This window comes from Aulonocara sp. 'chitande type north' Nkhata Bay, linkage group LG11 (genome assembly GCF_057382095.1).
Source record: "Aulonocara sp. 'chitande type north' Nkhata Bay isolate Kocher_YH1m ecotype deep benthic linkage group LG11, A_spYH_male_GT1.1, whole genome shotgun sequence".
Classification (NCBI taxonomy): Eukaryota; Metazoa; Chordata; class Actinopteri; order Cichliformes; family Cichlidae; genus Aulonocara; species Aulonocara sp. 'chitande type north' Nkhata Bay.
Genome location: NC_141354.1, coordinates 37104482 through 37120951, shown reverse-complemented (window position 1 = coordinate 37120951; position 16470 = coordinate 37104482). Strand labels below are relative to the sequence as shown.

The 16470-nt window shown below is 42.6% G+C and overlaps 2 protein-coding genes across 5 annotated transcripts in view; both read right to left on the bottom strand.

Moving 5' to 3' along the window:
• The window catches only part of LOC147319724 (lamin-A-like), a 40118-nt gene extending 29398 nt beyond the window's left edge, over window positions 1-10720 (bottom strand). The window contains exons 1-3 of one of the 4 annotated variants that reach the window (XM_086312455.1): window positions 10598-10720; window positions 4630-4844; window positions 2782-3161 (exon numbers count right to left, since the gene is read on the bottom strand). In XM_086312455.1, coding sequence (XP_086168581.1) covers window positions 2782-3116 — 335 coding nt within the window. In that variant the 5' untranslated portion in view covers window positions 3117-3161; window positions 4630-4844; window positions 10598-10720. Of the gene's footprint in view, window positions 1-2781; window positions 3162-3422; window positions 3514-4629; window positions 5524-10597 lie in introns of those variants that run through there. The other 3 variants (XM_086312454.1, XM_086312453.1, XM_086312456.1) reach the window with 3 other exon arrangements.
• Window positions 10721-13228: 2508 nt separating this feature from the next.
• The window catches only part of rab11al (RAB11a, member RAS oncogene family, like), a 32341-nt gene continuing 29099 nt past the window's right edge, over window positions 13229-16470 (bottom strand). The window contains exon 6 of the transcript XR_015131575.1: window positions 13229-13429. The gene's annotated coding sequence lies outside the window, so the exon portion shown is untranslated. The remainder of the gene's footprint in view (window positions 13430-16470) is intronic.

Sequence of the window (16470 nt, the reverse complement as noted above, 5' to 3'; positions counted from 1 at the left end):
CAATTACCTTTTTTTTTTTCCCAATAGTAATCCCTTACTTTACTCGTTACTTGAAAAAGTAATCTGATTACATCTCTGGTTCAGATGCAATAAAACGTCAAGTCTTTGAAAAGGAAGCAATTAGCAACACTGCAAAAACTCAAAATCTTACCAAGTATATTTGTCTTATTTCTAGTCAAAATTATCTCATTACACTTAAAATAAGACACAATCAGCTACAGGGCAACATTTCAGTAAGCTAAAGGAACTTGTTTCAAGACAGTGAATCTTGAAACTAGAGAAAAACTAGAGATTTTTCACTTGTTCCATTGGCAGATTTTTTCACTTATTTTAAGCTAAAATATCTTGTATTAAGTGAAAAAATCTGCCAATGGAACAAGTGAAAAATCTCTAGTTTTTCTCTAGTTTCAAGATTCACTGTCTTGAAACAAGTTCCTTTAGCTTACTGAAATGTTGCCCTGTAGCTGATTGTGTCTTATTTTAAGTGTAATGAGATAATTTTGACTAGAAATAAGACAAATATACTTGGTAAGATTTTGAGTTTTTGCAGTGAACTAATCAGATCAAAGAGTCATTAAATTTGTGGACACACACACACACACACACACACACACACACACACACACACACACACACACACACACACACACACACACACACACACACACACACACACACACACCTATTTTATTCCTGAAAAAATGATTTTGGTTTGAGGAACAATCAGGAAACAAAGTGCTGACTGTAAAGAATTAGAGTGCAGCGAGTCGGTATTTTGCATTTTCTCTTTCTCTAACATGAACTTTGCTGCCAACACATTCCTGGGCAGCACTGCTGGCCGAGTCTGATCTGCCGACAGACTCCCCCAACATCTGAAGACGCGCAGACATTCAGTAAGGCACCGAGTCGGAAATTTTGTGGACTCGGGCGACTTACAGGGGGAAAAATCTGCTCACAATCCTAATAGCTCCTCAGCTAGCTGAAGCTGTTAGAGCTGCTTGATAATGTGGCCTCGGCTCCAACACTCCTCCAATAACACCAGCCTGCATGCCAAGCTACACACAGGGTTTCCTCTAAATGTTGTTTTCAAATAATGAATGCAGCGTCAACCACCTACTGTAATGGAACCGTTTCCATTCCGCTTCCTAACCTCATTTAGATGTAGTGACGAATGCCGTAACCTAGCTTGATTAGTATCTGGGAACAAGCAGCCATGGATACCGTTTGCTCAATGCATCATTGTAAATATGACACAATGCTAAATAATATACCAATATGTACAGAAAACTCTTCATTTTAGTACAGAGTTGTGTAAGTTTTGAAATAATGACTCCCTCTCATGTGCCTCACAGTGGTTTGGTTCATTGTCCACCATTCCTCCTGTGCTTTGAAAGTTTCAAATAAAGGATGAATGACAGACATGCGTGTTCTTCACTTCCACCACGCAACAGAATTTAACAAAACAAAACAAAAACAGTAAAATTAGACTGCATTTTCATTCAATTTCATGCTTCAGTACGAACTCAATTCACAAATGCCAAAACTCTAAAGTCTTTATGCACCTGTGCAAAGTAATCTCGCCGTGTGTAAAGCTGTGAGTCGACATTCTGTCACGGGGACAGTGATTCCAGCTCAGCAGAGCAGGCTGTGTTCAGCCTGTTTGCCTGGAGGTGTGTCCTTTCCTTCAACGGGGACTGAAGTGACATGACTGCACCTGAAAACTGACAAACTCAGGAATGACATTTACAACCCTGATGTTGGATCTGGCTGCACATCTCACACCGCATTCCACAGACGACAGGGTGTTGCACCTCCTCAGCTGTTCATGCAACACAGGGTGTGAATTCAAAGTATTGCAGCACAAAAGGTAAAATCACAGCAGCTGCATCCACACGTTCACATCACATTCACTGTAGTTTAACCAGCTGCTACGAGACACACCGACAGGGTTTGAAGACATATTTTAAAAGAAGACAAACCTGCGCTGGCTGACGCTCAGCAGTAACAACGCCAGGGAATCCTTAACGCGTCCCCATATAACAATCTGATTCATCGTTTTTTACAGCGCCACAAAGTAAAAATTGCTGACCTATAATCTGAAAAGCATCATTCTTATGCAGCAGGAGGAATACGAGAACATATCAAAGTTACTGTGGAATCACTTGGCAGAAAGTCAGGGAATTCCCCCACACAGATCCCACACAACGGCAGATAAACGTTACATCATCAGTGTGCTGCTGCTTGAAAGATTTATGGATCATTCCCAGTGGTTCCCCTGACTCTGAAGCAAAACTGCATCAGTGTTTGTTTTCATCTGTCCTCTGAAGAGAAATGACACATGCACAAAATCATCAGTGTGTGCTTCTGATATGTTAACTTATTTACACATGAAATCAGTTACAGTGTAGTTTACATCCACAATGTGATGTCAGTACAATAGCAACTGTCTGATAAATGGGTGTAGCTATCCCGACCAGCTGGTTTTTGAACATTTGTTTTGAAGGTTGCATTTTAGCATTTATTTTTGGTCCTTCTTGGATCTGACTAACAAGGACTCTGCATGCTCAGATGTTAGTAACAAAGTAGGCATTTATTCCCACAACAAGCGTGATGCTGTATCAAATAGGACTTAAAATCAGCGACTGGGAACATAAACAACAGGGAAAAAAGTGAGGGCATGTTCTCATAGACTTCTATACAACTGGACCAATTCTTGAAACCAGGGCAGTCGCCCCCTCCTGGCTATTAGGAAGAAAGTCCACGCCCATTTGCTCTTCTTACCTGGCTTTGAGCTCTTTGTGCTCCTCCTTGATCTTGCTGAGCTCCAGCTGCAGGCGTGCTCGCTCCTTGGCCACCTGGTCGAGAGTCTTGCGGGCATCCGCCAGCTCCGTCTCATAGGCCGTCTTGATGCCCGACAGATCACGGGTGACCGAGGACTCAGACTCGCTGATGCGCAACCGCAGCCCGGCGTTCTCCGACTCCAAGGAGCGCACCTTGTCGATGTACACGGCCAGCCGGTCGTTGAGGTTGGACAGCTCCTCCTTCTCCTGCAGCCTGGTGATGCGGGCCGGAGAGACGGCGCTGCGGCTGGTGCGTTTTTGGCTCGGGGTTTCCATGGTAATAATGGCTCAGCAAGAGACGCAGATGGGGTGAGTCACTGGCTGTGGGAGAGGAGGAAGACTTAATGAGAAGAGTATCAAGGTTGCCTTCCACAGAAACACACTGCACTGATTTAATGGCTGAATCACAAGTTAAACTTTAACTGAGGTGAAAGCGAAGAAAGGCTCCAGTCTTGCACCACAGTGATTCTTATCTGTCCGCCTCCAGTCCTCCGTCTGCTCACAGATTTGTTTTATTAACTCGTTTTGATTTTTTTGGGAAGCATATGCTAAAAAAGATAATGCTGAACTTATCACAGCTACCTTTTCACTTGTTTCCTGCTCCCTTTTACATTCATGTCGATATTTCCAAAACAAACTAACCCACTGTGATAACCTCACCGTCCGCTCTGCTTCAGCTACATTAAACTGCTGTAGGTGCTGTTAAACCACTTTACGCAGCTTGCTCAACACATTTCCCACAAAGACCAACCCACATACCTTTTGCAAGGCTGTAAACACTCTCATAATTACAGTGAAAATATGCAGTTGTAACCAGGGACACTAAAACAAGGCATTACCATGCTGCTCTGCCATCCACAGAGACTCTGGTAAAAAATGCTTTTATTTGTTTAGAGATCAGAATGTTCAGTGGTGATCATTTTGCCCACAGCCACTAGCAACAGCGCTCAATATAATTCCAAAGTGTTGACTCATAATCTAAACGATTGCTGCAGGATGCCCTGATATGGACAAGTATCCATCCTAATATGAGGAGTGTTACATCGAAACCTTAAAAGCTTCAGAGCTTACAGTTCACTGGAAAAGTATACAAAATGAATTAAAATAAAAATGCATGGAAGCAAGCCACACCCACACACAAATAAATACATACATATATAAGAGAATTTTACAAACGAAACACGCAAAGGGAGAAGCTCTACAAATCAAATTATGAGGCTTTGACGAAACTTCTCAACGAGACTTATCAGCACTGTTATCAGTAACTGTGGCCAAACAGGTGAGACTGAAAACTACTCTACTTGTCAGCAGTTGCTCCACTCACAGCCTAACAAGCCTGTCCCACCAAATGGCGGGAATGGGCTCTCCAGATTGGAGTGGGTGGACACACCAAACTCTTCCATCCATCCCCTCTCGCTCATTACCAAAAGTGCACGCGAGAACATGCACGTGGGTGGGATGCATGCACACGCCCACAGGAGCACACACTTACGAGTACTCTCTCTGGACTGACTTTGAATAAATGAAGCATCATTTCAGCTTCCAAAAGCAGCTCCTGAGCATTAACAGGTGCTGTCTGATGTTCAGCTCTTCAGCCACTGAAACGAGCTACAACTTTGACAAAGTTATGCCTCAGAAAAGGAAAATGAAAGCAGCTTTCAGCTGACTGAACGAATTTAACCAGCTCAAAATGACAAGTATACTAGAAGCACAGACAGCAGCAGTGTCAGTGAGACATAAAGAAAAAGCCTCACAGGAGACAAACATGAGGAAACTCTCTGAAGCTTACCTTAGCTGTGTGAGAGCCTTTTGACTGCAGCCTGCTGAAGGGTGTAAAAGTGCGAGCACAGGATCTTTCTGGAAGTTTATCTGCTGGTTTCAGTGCCTCAGATGATCGCAGTCCCAGATCTGTTGAAGAATGCTGTCTGCTGGTGGGTGTGTGCTCCTTTGGCTCGTGCCCTGGACTGCTTTCGTAGCCGAAGCTCACTGCACATGTACCTACCGCTGAAGAGGGAGACGGGGCGGGAGCACAAGAGAGAAGAGGGTGGGGTAGCGAGGAGGAGTCAGGCTAGGACAGACTGTGTGTGTGTGCATGCAGAAAGCAGCTGCTGAGCTTTATCTCGCTCTGCACTGGCCCTATCTTTTCCTTTCTCTTTTCCCCTCACACTGAGCCCTCGCAGACACACTGACCTCAGCAGTTGGTGCAAGTGGTCTGTCAATAAAACGCTGCGACACTGATGATACCGAGCAGCTCCCAGGTGGGTGAAAGTGTGTGAATGTGCGGATTACACCCTGCTCCTCCCTGCTGATTTGAAGAACACATTCTTTCAAGCTGAAAGGCCAAAGACATGAATGAAGAATTCCAGTTCCATCAAGAAATCCTGCTGCAGAACGACGCAGAGGTGACCTTGAGCCCTTGTAACGCACCATAAACACAGGCAATGAAACTAATCCAGAGTACATGCATATGATTCATCACCTTTGTCCACAGTTCTCGTTTTACCCATGGCAGAAAAATAGCCTTTCAGCAAGGTTATCCAAAGGATTAAAGGAGGAAAACGTCCAGGGAATTCTCATATTATAACCCCAGATGATAAGAGAATAATTCCCAAAAGGCATCTTGACAAGCTAAAAGTCTGACACTCAATCCGGAGCTCATCTGGACTTATATTTGTTTCGGCGGGGTGGAGTTAATGGTACCACAGGTCCAATCAAGCTCTGATATTTTCTGTGTGTCTCTGTGGGTGCACACATCTTCTCACCATGGAAATAAACGTTTGTCCATTCATGTGTGCGTCTGTGTATGCGCATGTGGTTAGACGGGGGCAAGACAGCACCTCTGTTTTTGGGCATGGGGCAGGTCCAGTAGCTAAGGGAGTATCCCGGCTACAGCGCGGCCTTCCAGTGGAAAGCAGCCGTCAGAGTCTGAGTCACACGTCCCTGCTACAAACAGCTCACATTTTTAGCCCTTCTTTCCTTTAACCCTTTTTCTTTCTCTTTCTCTTCATCATCATCATCATCATGTCCACATTTCAAGTTTTTCAGCTCTCATGTTTCCATGGAAGTCACACAAAGATAGGAATGCATGGTTGGCAGCCCAGATAGCTTTTCAGTAAGACTCTTTTCTCAAGGGCACAAACAATAATAGCATTTCTCATTTAAAATGCCATCACATGGAAACATGATGACAGCAAAGCACCCCGAAGCAGAAAAAGGTCCTAACTGGAATTTCTTTTCACCATACCAGAACAAATCTGGAGATGGGTGACTTACAATTTCAAAATCTTACAAAATTCTCAGCTTGTTAATACTTGAAAACAAACCTAATGTTTTCTAAGTGAAAGTTCACATGTAGCAATTTCATCAACTTCTTTTCAGCGTCTATGAGCAAGTCAAAAATAACTGTGTAATGTGCTCCTTTGCACATGTGCAGGTACCAGCACTGGATCAGATTTAACCCCGTGTGTGTGTGTGAACAAGCCTCAAAACTCATTAATGGTACAGCGGACATTGTTAAATATCTTATTTATGGGGCTATGAGTTAATTTCTTAAGTAAATGTGGTGTCAGGACATTTAGGAGAATTTTTAATGTATGAAGAAAAAAATTACATGACTCACTTAGCAGTTAATTGTACTCACAGACCACCCTGAAGTCTGAGCCCCATCTCTGGTAATTTTAGCTTTTTATCTATTTCAGTTATGTCACAGTAATTAAGTGCCTCCATCTTACATATACAGTCTATGTAATACAAACAGATGACACTATTCTTTTATAAATGTGGTTTGGACAAACCATCATGTTTACGCCCAGTAAAGCACACCCAAAGCATTTAAGCCTTCATCCCCTCAGCCGCTGACTGGTGCACAGTTTGATTCCCAGATGCATTCATCAAGTCCAAAAACAGGAGCTAGCATGACAGACCGGGATGCAACTCAGCAGCCAAAACAAGTACAGAACAATATGTTATCAGTCAGCTTTCCCCCCCAGACTTTACTCACTCGCGCTCTCCTTTTCTACCCTCACCGCATTCCATGCAGGCGCACACACAAAGACAGAAAGAAACCCACAAGGCATGCCGTCCCATTGTGCAATCCTGACATTATATTTCCCCATCCTGAGCTACTGACTTACTGCTCTGCTAGGAGAAAAGAGCAGCAATGAAGAAGAATTTGAACCAGAGAAAATCTGGCATGGGAACGAAAGGAAAGCTACTAGATCATTTTCATTCCTGTTCCTCCAACTGAGGAACGCATAAAACATGCACAGCAGTACACACTAATGCTTCCTGGGGTTTTTTTTAAATCGCACTACCTGTGGAGCACGTCTTGGATTGTGCACGTTTAAGATAATGAAAAATAACCACACATATTTTATATTGTTTGTTTTTTTAGCCAAAAATCCCTCACCCAGAAAATATCCTTGACTGTACGCTTCATTTTCATAACCTGGTTACATCATTTTGAAGCTGAAAGTTTGCATTTTCAGGGACATGTTTGCTACATTTTACAGCATTTTGATTGAAATACTTGAAAATTGTACAAAGCACCTGTGCTTGTAAAATTCTAGCATTTATTAGCACGTTAAGGCTAATTGGCAACTATACGCACCCACACAGTCTAGGATGCACCTCAGTAACTGAGCTTGCTGACTCGGCTGATGACGCTACATTTGTTTTTAAATGTGGTCAAACCACATTTGGACACATTAAAAAGAAAACGAAGACAAATTCTCACTCAGTGCTTTAAGGACCAGCATGTCACATCATCGTGTCCATCTTTTACATACAGTCTGACGTCATCTCTGCTGCTTAAGAGATCATTGTTCATCTTCCTATTTTTGCCTGAATCATTAACAGAAGACTGGTGCCTAATGTTTCTATCCAGCGTAGACGAGCCTGGAAATAGAATAATATTTATCTAAATTCATTTTTTCAAATCTTTTAAGGCAAAGCTGAACGTTAGTTTGACATTTTGTTTACAACTACAGTGCAACATCAGCGTCATGTCAAACAGTTGTTTCTTTATGAGCCTCGGTTTTGCTTAGCGTGCAAATTATCTGAAAGCCTTCAGTCTTATGTAAATTCGCCTCGTGATTTTTCACAGTGTGCTGGAGATGTGAAAAAAATATTGCCGAGACGGGAAACACGATGCGCCATCTCTGATGAGGGAGTATTCTAAACAGATAGAAACCACCAGGAAGATCAAAAGCTTGACTCATTATTTCAATCAGCAACATGAGGAAGTAAAACTCCACCGGGGAAACTGCAGATGACACACAAGTCGCTTGGAGGCTGAATAATCCTCAACTACTGCAGACTTAACAACCTGATGTCTACAATGGACATTTCTGTCACCGTGGGAACAACAACAACAGAAAATCTTGCTATGGAGTCACATGTGTTTCCACCAACAGCTTTACAACAGTGTCTCCTGTTACCAGCAGAATTAGTCCCATACTTCACTGTTCTTACAGTACAGATGTACCATCATTTCATTAATTTTATGTTCTACACTTTTAACAACGTAGAACACATAAATCGTTCTTTTAGTTAAGCTGATGTAAACGTAATCAGACGTACTTAAATAATCACATGCCTGCATGTACAGTAAACTACGAGGGCCATGATCCCCTCCATCCTCCTGCCACGAAAGATCCCATTGTAACATGGTTTCAATGAAAAAAGTGCACGTTCATGATGCAGCAGAAAAAGCATCTGTATGTTCACTGAAAACAGATTCAAATTCAGTCAGACAAATGAAAGAGCTGTTTTCAATATACACTGCCTTCTTGTCGCTCTGTATATTCATCATGAAATGTGCACAGAAGTGTTTCCACAACAGTGTTTTCAGCATTTTATCCTGAATTTGTTCTCTGTTACCAGTGTTTCTCCTACAATGAGTCCAGCCTGCTCCACTCTGTGTAGAAAGAAGGACTCGTTTAAAATACAGCCGGGCTTGTTGGACTGCCTCTCAACTCAAGGTTTCACCATCTCATTTAGCTTCCAAACGCTTATCCCAACCTCAAATATAACCCTAAAATGAAGCGTTAAGCCTCAAACAGGTGTTTGAATGGATGTGGAAAAACGAGAGCTGGACAAAAAGTTGTCAGTTTTACAATATGTAATCTCTCTCACGGTCTAAGACTTAAACTGGCTCTCACAAAGATGACTGAACAAGTTTCTATTTAATTTCACGGAGGAATGATTCTCAAGAAAGCTGCAACACACTCCCTGTGCTGCACAGCCACAAAAACAAGTCCGCGCACACACACTCGCTCTCACAAACACAGTATATCTTTTTAGCTGTCTGCTTTTCAAAATAGCCTCTTTGCGACTGCCTGTGTGAGTCATTCAGGAAAAATCTGTAAATTATAGCTGTAACAAAATGTCCTGGATTAAACTCTCTCCAAACAGACTGTGCAATGAGCTGCTTCTAAAATAGAGTTGATATTTGTCTCTGACAAGCCGTCTTTTTAAAAATCAGGAATCGGCCCAAACACAATATCACACATCATGAAGACCCTGCAGAGCCTCATCCTGGACCAGTTCACCTGCCGACCCTGAGTTGGAGTTGACTGAGGTCTTCATCCCCCCCTTCCTCTTCAGCCTCTACATTGCAGACTTCAGCTACATCTTCAGCAGTCTCCTGAACTCTGCAGCAGTGTTACGTATCAGAAGACAAGGAGCACGGGGCTGTGGTGGGTAACTGTAATACATAGTACAACCAGAACAGTCTTCAGCTGTTTGTGGACATTAAGAGAATTACAGCTCTATTGGCACCGTTTCCATGTGCAGACACCGGAGGCTTACAAGTACTCTGTGTTCATCCTGATGCAGAGAATGGCACAGGAACTCATTCCTGCCAGGAGCCATCAAACGTTACAACTACCCACTATGACATCTGGACTGTTTAGACTCGCCATATCTTGTGTTTATTGTCTGTAGTATCATTCAACTTTGGAGTATTTATTTTAACTTACTGTACCTTGAATGTGGCCCTTTTTAAACGTATTTTCATATATGTTGCTTACATTTTTCTAGCTTCATATTTTACATCATATTGATATTTTCATTTATCCCTCCACCTCACCCACACACCGTGATTAATAAAGTATTCTGATTCTGACTGATTTCACAGCGTGGATTTCTTTGGGATTTCCCCGGTTCACGTCGAGAAACAAATAACAAAACTGAACAATCGATATTGACTTCGGTTACCGGTAAACCTGTGTGGCTTCTGTTTTCTGAGCATCAGTATGAGTGCAGATTTTCCGGAAGTCCCGGGTGATCAACAGGTTCAGGAAAACTCAAACCAGGACAGCTGACACAAACCTCACATTTATTCCTATTTTCTGGAGTATGATGTCATCATTGGGCGAAGCGGGTGTCGCGCACCGCTCTGCTGCCGCGTGATTGGCTGATTCTAATGTGGTTTCTAACAAAGCGCTCACTCGGTGTACATGCATGCTTTCGTCACGAGTTATGAGGACGCTCTCACTCTGTGCCTCTCTGGCGCCCCCTGCTACCACTTAGTACATATGACATAAATAGAACCCCACAGCCTTCCACTGAAGTCATTCACAAGCACAGCACATCCACGCCATCCACTGGCTGACACACTGAATGGAAACTGTCAGCATGGGTCACGGAGTTCATGCACTGATTGAACTCTCTGCCTGCTCCCTGTTAGAAACTATAAGAAGCAGAATAAATGCATTTCATCTTCCAGCTGAAACACATTCAGCTCTCCGTCCTACCTTCGTCTTCTTCTGCCTTTTCTTCTGCAGCGCTTTAAAACGCGTCTCCTGTCTCTGCGCTCACGGGTGACCTTTCCAAATGTCGCCAGTCCCAGTTAATCGCGATATCATCCGCTGGGACGCGTTTCCTTTGAACAAATCGGAGAGCCGCGGAGCTCCGAGTCGAGTCGAGTCGACCCGGGCCAGCAGCCACCTGCAGATCCACACACTTGATTAGGCTGCCAATCTCCGCTAATTACAATGCAGCCTGCAGGCGCCACCTGGCGACCATGATTAACGCTTCGGTAGTGACAGTATTTTTAGCTGGTGAGGGCTTCAGTTGAGCAAGGAATGTTTGGAGAAAATAAACCACATGTGTGTAAGGGGTGACTAATACTAGGGGTACGGAACAGGGGTGTGTCCAGAGGGCCGGCATGAGGGGTGGCACAGCCCCCTCATGGTGCCCCCCACTAAGGTAACTAGAGCAGAGTAGTGCTGAGAGCATGGCTACTCTGTTTCTGTATATTATGCTGCTATCCTCCTCTAATCCAATATATTTTGGATGAATTCCTTGCACTGTGTACTCCCTGCCATGTATTTTAATGATTTTAAACTATGATTCTGCTAATACATGATGCTGGGTTATTGTAGACAAAGCTACCGAGCGTTGTATGTGATTAAAACAGTCAAGCTGCAACAACAAAGTGATATACATGGTTTTATTTTAAGTACTTTAAGTATATTTTGAAATGATGTGTATGCTAGTATTTAAATGAGGACATGACTTTTACTCGAGTCATGTTTCTTGTTCCTGGAATAGCCCATGCAAACATCGCTCCCAGAGCACGGATGGCTTTTTTCTTCTCCTCCTGCTGAACAGCTGATGATAGCACCACTGAGTTCAGGTTTTAAAGATTAATGAGAGTCTGCAGGATGTTGTGCTTTATGTTTGTGTTTAAGTGCTGCCTTAATTTCTGAATTCATCTCCAACAGTGACACAAGCAAAATAGAAAGTGCTTGTACTGTAGTTATGCTGTGATATGAGAGTGATGTAAACTCAATTTACTGCAAGAGGCCAGATGGTTGGAGTGCCAGTGAAAAAACAAGTTAACCCAGTGGTTTTCAAATAAACGTACACTTTAAAGTAATCACTTTGCTGCTGTGTATCTGAACATGTTACTTTTTTGTGTCGTTCACATTTTTACTGTCAGGCATCATATTAGGCCTGTTTAGACCCAAAAAGCCAAGATTACGTTGCTATAAGTTTAAAGTAAAATATTAGATGGCAAAACAAATCTTTAATACCTCAAAATCTCTTTTTTTTTTCAAAACTTGAAATGGCCCCGATTCTTTTTCCACACAGGATCCCACTGAAGCTTGTTTTGGACTGAAGCTGATGCTCAGGTAAAATTACTTCACATCACACTTCATACACCTGTTACTACAGCGGTTAGCAATACACTTTTAATGAATTAAATAACTGTGGTTTTCATTTCACTTGGGACCCCCGGAGAGCCCTCAGGGACCCCCCAGCTCCATGGACCCCACTTTGCTAGTGATTGATACACTGACCTGTGCCGGGCTTTCCATGAATTGATAATTTAATTAAAGTGGCATCCAGGGAGCATCATACAAGCCTTCCTCAAGGCGACTATAGCAGCACGACTGCCATCATCAAGCTGTACAGATGGCCCAGTTGAATGTTGCAGTCAGTTTAATTCCCTGCGATCCCAAACTTGTTCTAAATACAAACAAAAAAACACAAATTAAAAACAACTCGAGTGTACTGCCGAAAGATATTCTACAGAGCTCTTGGTGGGTTTGCTTATCATTATGTAACGGCTGAGCATGAATTTTACATGACCTATGTTACTGAGCTGTAAATGGTTTGTTTACATCTGTAACGTTCATAAATGATGGAATAGGACTCTGGGTCACTCGAACGCATCGTGACACTGTGATGTAGACTCCTCTGGTCTTAATGCTGTACCTTATGGGTGGCATATTAGTTATATTAATTCAAATAAATTATTTATAAATAATATAGTTGAATCCAGAAAGCACTGAAAATCATTTTTATTAATAAAATATTCAACAATTTCCAGTTTAAAAGTACTTGTTAGGTTAAATGGAAGTATTAAATGGAAGAGTTACGACACTTTTATTAATAAGATTAACAAGAATTCAGGTGGGGGGGGCAAAAGGTGGGGTGCATCCTGGGCAGGTCATCAGTCCATCGCAGACAAAACACACACCTGCGCGTCCACGTTAGACTCATCAGCAAACCTGCAAAGCACGTCTTTGGACTGAGGAAGGAAACTCCTGCAGCAACAAGGCGGACATGCAAACTGTACACAGAAAGGCCCCACCCAACCGGGAGGTTCACACGGGGACAGACGAGATGACAGCGTTAACCACACCATAATCAGACTGCTCCATAATTAAATACGTCCAAAATAAGATCATTAAAAAACTGCTCAACAGGAGATCATAAAAAAAACTGCCACATATCAAACATCCATAAATGCCTTCTGTTCAAGTTCAAGTTTTTCTTTGATTAATGACAAAGGCTTGATCACCTCTGTTAACTATCAAAGATCCGTAAGAAAAACCAGCAGTTAAGAAGATGGAAGCCAGTGAGTTACTTTGTATGATCCTTTATTTTCTTGTACTGTGCCACTCATGCAGTCACTCGTCTCATCCTGTGTTGCAGCTTCCTTCATGCTTCCTCTAAGCTCATTTTCTTCTGATTGGCTGCCACTCTCAAAAAAATAAAGCAAACATCAGGTGATTTGGGCTTCTGTGCTCACCGCCTGAGCTACCTGCCTGACGGGGGTATTCACTCTCTGAGACCTGAAATGAAAGAATGGAGAAAATATCTGAAAGTGAGTGTGTAGAGCAGTCTGAGCTTTGGGCTCACAGGGATGATTTATCCTCACATTTAACTATTCTTCATATCTATTACTGTAGATATGAAACATGGCTTACATACCTTGCAATATGAAGGCAACCATTGTCATAATTTGGTGTTATATAAATAAAACTGAATATGAGCATCCTCCTTATATCAGTATCTATGCGACAGAAAATAAGGAAATGCATAATAGATCCCTTTACAATTCATAGACTTTTCATTTTACCCTTGAATAAATGTTAAAGTGCATTCAAGCTTCAACTTGAGAGCCATCCGACGTGAGACATTTTATTTGTATCAAGCCATCATCATTTTTAATGAAATTTGACCCAGTTTGTGACTCTGCCCTTCTGCAGATTAAAAAGTACAATCTTTCATTGTGAACAGTAAAAGCAATATCCAAATCACCCAGCTGTCTGCAATACATTCAATAAAATGAGACATTAATGCCAAGAATCACAAGAAGGCCAAGCAGGGCTCCTGAGTTCAAAGCGCTCTGTGAGATCACTGCCATACGGGAAGCGAGCGGTGAGGTGAGCCTTACTCATCACTAGGCGTGTCACTAGCTGTACAGCATCAATATGATTAGACACACAGACGGGGGGAGGGGAGAGGCAAGAGGGAAGGGGGTGGAAATAGGGGAAAGTGAGGCAGAGAGATGACCTAATACCCGTAAAAAGAAATGAAGTCATACTAACCTGACTCATATTCCCAGCTGACACCAGCTCTCCCAATCACAGCATCCCCAGTGTGTTCGTTGACAGAGGTGTGTATGTGTGTGCCGGTCAACAGCTTCATTATGCATGTAAGCTTTTCACAGCAGGTGAGATGACTGTACAATACTTTTGTGATTGATTTGCACTTTTGTGATTGCAGATAGAAATAAAGTCTGCTGTGTACACGAGAAGGCTGAAACACTCGTTGGGTTCTGGACAATTTGTTGGACAAAACAAACACTTTTAGTGAAGCTGTGGAAGGCTAAATGATTAACTGGTAATAAAAATAACTGACATATGAATCAATAATAATTTTGTTGGCTACTTGTGTGTCACACTGCTCACTGAATAAATCCCAGAGCACTGCAAAAAATAAAAAGTAGCACAAAAGAACAAATAAAAACTTCCATTTTAACTTGATCCAATTTAAATGAGAGTGATTTCAAGTTCAAGTCCTGAGCAGCAACCACACAATTTTACAGCTAAATTACCACAAACGTCCAAAGATGCATCACAGACTCACTTTTTAAGTGGGAGGGTCATAATATTATTTTATTCTAAATAAATTAAAAAAACTAAATAAACCAATATTTATGAACACAAAGCTACTTTTTGTAGTTACCCTCTACAAAATGTTCTATTTCTCACCACCAGGTGGCAGCGTGTTAGTAGCAGGTGCCTTCAGAAGTCTGTCTGCGTGCTGCTGTTTAATTGTTGACGTTTCCTTTGAGCTGCCCCAATTTCATCAACATGCTTTTTCTTTTCCCAGGTGTTAAAAAAATAATGTGCTCTTTATGACTGTTTGTGTTTAAAAAAAAAGTCTAAACTGACTCACTGCGCCATCTTTTGGTACAAAGTGGTGTTGCAGCAGTAACGCAGATATTTCTGAGGTCGCAGCTGTCGCCTCTGTAAATCGGTTTAGTCAATTTTGAAAGGTTTTAAACTATTTCTCTATAAGGGAATTTTACAGTAATTATCTTCAAAGAACTCAAGCCTCCTCAGAGTTGTTTTGGTTGTCTTGGTTTGTTTGGATTTATTGGACATCAGTATTTCAATGCTACACGTACAGACCTGCTGCAGCATTGCCTGCTCTCAAAAAAAAACACACAAATTAGCAGACGCGTAAAGAAAACTTACAAAAAAAGAATAAAGCAGGGAAGAGTAGCCTCTACATTTAGCATGTTATTTATTCAGCTGATCGTCTTCAGGGCTCTCGTTGGCTTATGAACACAAGATGTGGTATCATTTGCATGAGGTCTTACATCATCCCAGAGTGCCCGTTCACTGTGGCATCAGCACGTGGTGCTTAGCCAACATGTCCCTTTGTGCTCGCAGAAGCCTCATTCAAGTGACAGCGGGGCACCAGAAAAGTCTTGAAAAGGACATCTGGCCGTGGAAGTCAAAGGGATGTCCTTTAGGGATTCTCGGACATGTCTTTACAGCCTTTTAAGCTCGTCCTCCGAGAGAGACAGATACTGTCCATAGGTGAAAGCAATATTTGCATGAGCTCTTGGACAAAGAGATGGGTGTGCAGCACACAAAACCACAGCATCTCCCCAAACATGCCAGTCAGCCTTTCATTAAGCACAGGGAGGAAAAAAGGAAAAAGGAGAAACAGCACTACTGTGACGAACAGATGGTCAAAATCATTGAGTTTTTTATGTGCAAGTAACATGACCTCAGCACTCTGGGTTTCACAAGTATCCTGTAGCAAATGCACACACACACACGCAAGCACAAAAGGACAAATGACAATTGTAGCCTACAGCTGAAAGATGTGAATGAAATCTCGACCTGCTGCGGTCCATTCAGAGCCAGAGAAGATTTCGTTTAGGGTCATAAAGATTATGTGATACAACAGCATCACCAGTGGGCAACACCCTGACTCACACATTCAGGCAGAGATGGGTGTGTGGATGTTGGGGGGGGGGGGAAACACTATCCCAGATCCATGCTTTTTATTGATTGGGGCTCTGGACTCCCAGCAGACCCCTTTTAATGGAGCCAGACGACCTCCTGGACGCTCATTGAAAGGCTGGTCCTCGTGTGGGTGCTTTTCTCCATCACAGCCTCGTTCTCACCCAATCCTCAGCGTTCTCCAAAGGGTGGGGATTGGGAGCAGACCCCCTGGGCCTACACTGTGGTCCTTCATAGATCACGCCATCATGCTCTCCTCCTCCTGCTGGTGCTGTTTTTTTGTTGTTTTTTCCCCTTTTCTCTAACCACGTCGTTGGCTGGAGTGGGGGATGTTTTAATCCTGGCCT